Source organism: Aplysia californica, unplaced genomic scaffold (genome assembly GCF_000002075.1).
Source record: "Aplysia californica isolate F4 #8 unplaced genomic scaffold, AplCal3.0 scaffold00176, whole genome shotgun sequence".
Classification (NCBI taxonomy): domain Eukaryota; kingdom Metazoa; phylum Mollusca; class Gastropoda; order Aplysiida; family Aplysiidae; genus Aplysia; species Aplysia californica.
Genome location: NW_004797446.1, coordinates 489401 through 491900, shown reverse-complemented (window position 1 = coordinate 491900; position 2500 = coordinate 489401). Strand labels below are relative to the sequence as shown.

At 38.6% G+C, this 2500-nt stretch overlaps 2 protein-coding genes across 2 annotated transcripts in view; both read right to left on the bottom strand.

The window, feature by feature from the left end:
• LOC101854795 overlaps positions 1-2500 on the bottom strand; it is a gene marked incomplete in the record, with an annotated part of 51416 nt that overhangs the window by 13167 nt on the left and 35749 nt on the right.
• LOC106011758 lies at positions 1233-2414 on the bottom strand. Its single transcript, XM_013082477.1, has 2 exons — positions 2200-2414; positions 1233-1607 (listed from the first exon to the last, which is right to left on the bottom strand). Exons 1-2 carry the CDS (start codon positions 2329-2331, stop codon positions 1242-1244), a joined length of 498 nt encoding a protein of 165 aa, XP_012937931.1. The 5' UTR covers positions 2332-2414; the 3' UTR covers positions 1233-1241.

Genomic DNA, 2500 nt, shown 5'->3' with positions numbered 1-2500 from the left:
ACTTTCAAGGACAGTAAGTCGTTGGCAAATTTATATAATACTCTTGTAACACCTGTTTTGCAAATTCCAGTAACATTTGAATCAGTGAAACAGACCACAAACACATGGGCAACAAACTTTTTACACAGCAAACAAACAGATTTGAGAAAAATCACCAAAAATTCACTCTACTAAAGCCTTTTTATTACGAAGAGCAGATTTCCAGCCTTCATACAAGTAACCATATGAACAAAAAGGCAGCAGATTTCAATTCACACCATCAAAGAGCACACAAAGACTACTCTCAATTTTTTTCATAACACACAGACAATAAATAACAAAGTTAGAGGAGTTTCAAATTCCAAAAATTGTCATTTTTGGCGAAAAGTAAAAATCGTCTGAATTTTCAATAGAAATATCAGTTTATAATATAAAAAATGTAACGAATAGAGATAAAAAGCTGAAACTTGGTGTACTTACTTATGTAGTTTTGTCCAAGGAATTCATTTCTGGCATTAGTTTTTTCATAGGGCCATTAAATTTATTACTACCACACACATCCCATTCATAGAAAGCATTAATATAATAATAATAATTTATAAAGGGGCTCCATCCCATAGAATATACGCTCAGAGTGCTCTATATTGATAAATGATCACTAAGCATAATAATACTTCATTCACATAAGGTAAAACATTTCACATTCACACAAGAAAACCAGTTCAAGCAGACAAAGAAGAACTTTCTCAATCATACATTAAAATAATGCATCCTTTGGACAGCAGTGAAAACAAAACATATCACTGATCACGTGTTAATTTGGGCCACTTGCCATTTCTTCAGTCTCTCACACAAGATACCAGACATAACAGAACTGCAATAGAAGTCAAGTTTTGACAGTTTATGTGGCGTCGGTGGCCTAGTGGTTAGGCTCTCGGACTCGCAACCATAAGGTCATGGGTTCGAATCCCGTCAAAGGCTCGACGTTGTGTCCTTGGGAAAGGCACTTAACACGAATTTTCCTCACTTCACCCAGGTGGGAATGGGTACCCGGCTAAAGACAGCGAAAGATCTTGTCAGTTTGTTAGTGTTTGAGCGCTTAATCGGCTGCTTGCACTGTATGCTTCCCGGGAAGCTGAGAATGTTTCGGAGTGTTCTATGGTCTGCTGGGGTAATAATATAGTGTAAAGCGCATAGAGCCTGCTGCTGAGCGGGGATATGCGCTATACAAATGCTATCTATTATTATTATTATTATTATTATTACAAGACAAGAGAGATAGAGAACATGCATGAATGCGATATATTGATCAATGAAACAAGGTCCATCGTATTGATTCTTCTGGTACACATACATTGATTTTCTAAGGCAATGGCAACAGAAACAGGAATGCAACTGGATGGTGGGGACAAATAATTCTCAACATTCTGTAAGTGAAATCGAGTGACACCAAGAGAATTCAGCGGGTCAGGCAGACGCAAGAAGTAATACTCCTGTGTAAGGAACTCTATTACCCTGTCACTCCGTTTCTTTAAGGACTCTTTTAGAGTTGATGTCATCTGGTAGGTGACCTTGCTTTCCGTCACATGACACGTGTGTGGAACTAGCCTCTCAAGTAAGGACCTTAGCTGTGAAAACATAGAAGTAGAAGAGAAAGAGGAGAGTTAGCCAGAGAGCAACAAATGTCCTGGTACCGGTAAAGAAATTAAATTTAAAAATAGAAAAAAGTGAAACAGTCTTACATATTACTTTGAGTTTGACTTCCCTCTTCGACACAAATAGTTAGTAAGGTCATTTAAGAGACAAGCACCGACATTACATCTCTCTGAGAAAGGACATTCCTCTCCACATTGAAAGTTCCAGGCCCAAAGAGGCGGCTCAAGCACGGGAGGCTTTCCTTCTTCTTATCTTACAGTTGTACAAACGTATAATCTCTTTGGGTATAAAGATATTGCCCACCTTCCTATTTCATCCACAGGAGGATCAAAAATAATATTACTACACATCTGTGTACAAGTATGAAATTTCGACAAAATTCTTTGTTACTATGATGATTTTATGGCACTATCGACACTATTTGGTAATTTCAGTGCCTGGCAGCATAGCAGATTAGAACAATAGTAACACAAAAACAAAGAAGTAGAAAGAACAGACCACACCAGAGCGCCCACCAGCCATCCACTATCAAGTTGTGTTTGAAGTCAAAACAAACGTGCTCACCTTTCTGAAACTGTAGGCAATTCCATTATTTTCCATGTCTTGTTTCAAGAACAATAGCTGCAACAGCACAGTCTTCACTTCTGGAAAGTCTGGACGCCTTCCCTTCCCTCGCATGAACACGTGCCTCTTCATTCAGTCCTTGATAAACTTCATCCTCCGTGAGGGAAAATGCAGTGTAAACGAGTTTGAGTTCTGAGTGCCAGTTTAAAATTCCTCATCAACACAAAAGGAGACGGCAACATAGTATGCCAAGCTATGAATGAGCATTGTGCTGTGGTATAAATTTATAATCCCCCCCCCC

Coding starts and splice junctions, on each gene's coding strand:
- LOC106011758 (XM_013082477.1), bottom strand. CDS start 2,331: ATGAAGAGGCACGTGTTCATGCGAGGGAAGGGAAGGCGTCCAGACTTT. Junction 1,608..2,199: donor TTGCCTACAGTTTCAGAAAG/GTGAGCACGTTT, acceptor ATGTTTTCACAG/CTAAGGTCCTTACTTGAGAG.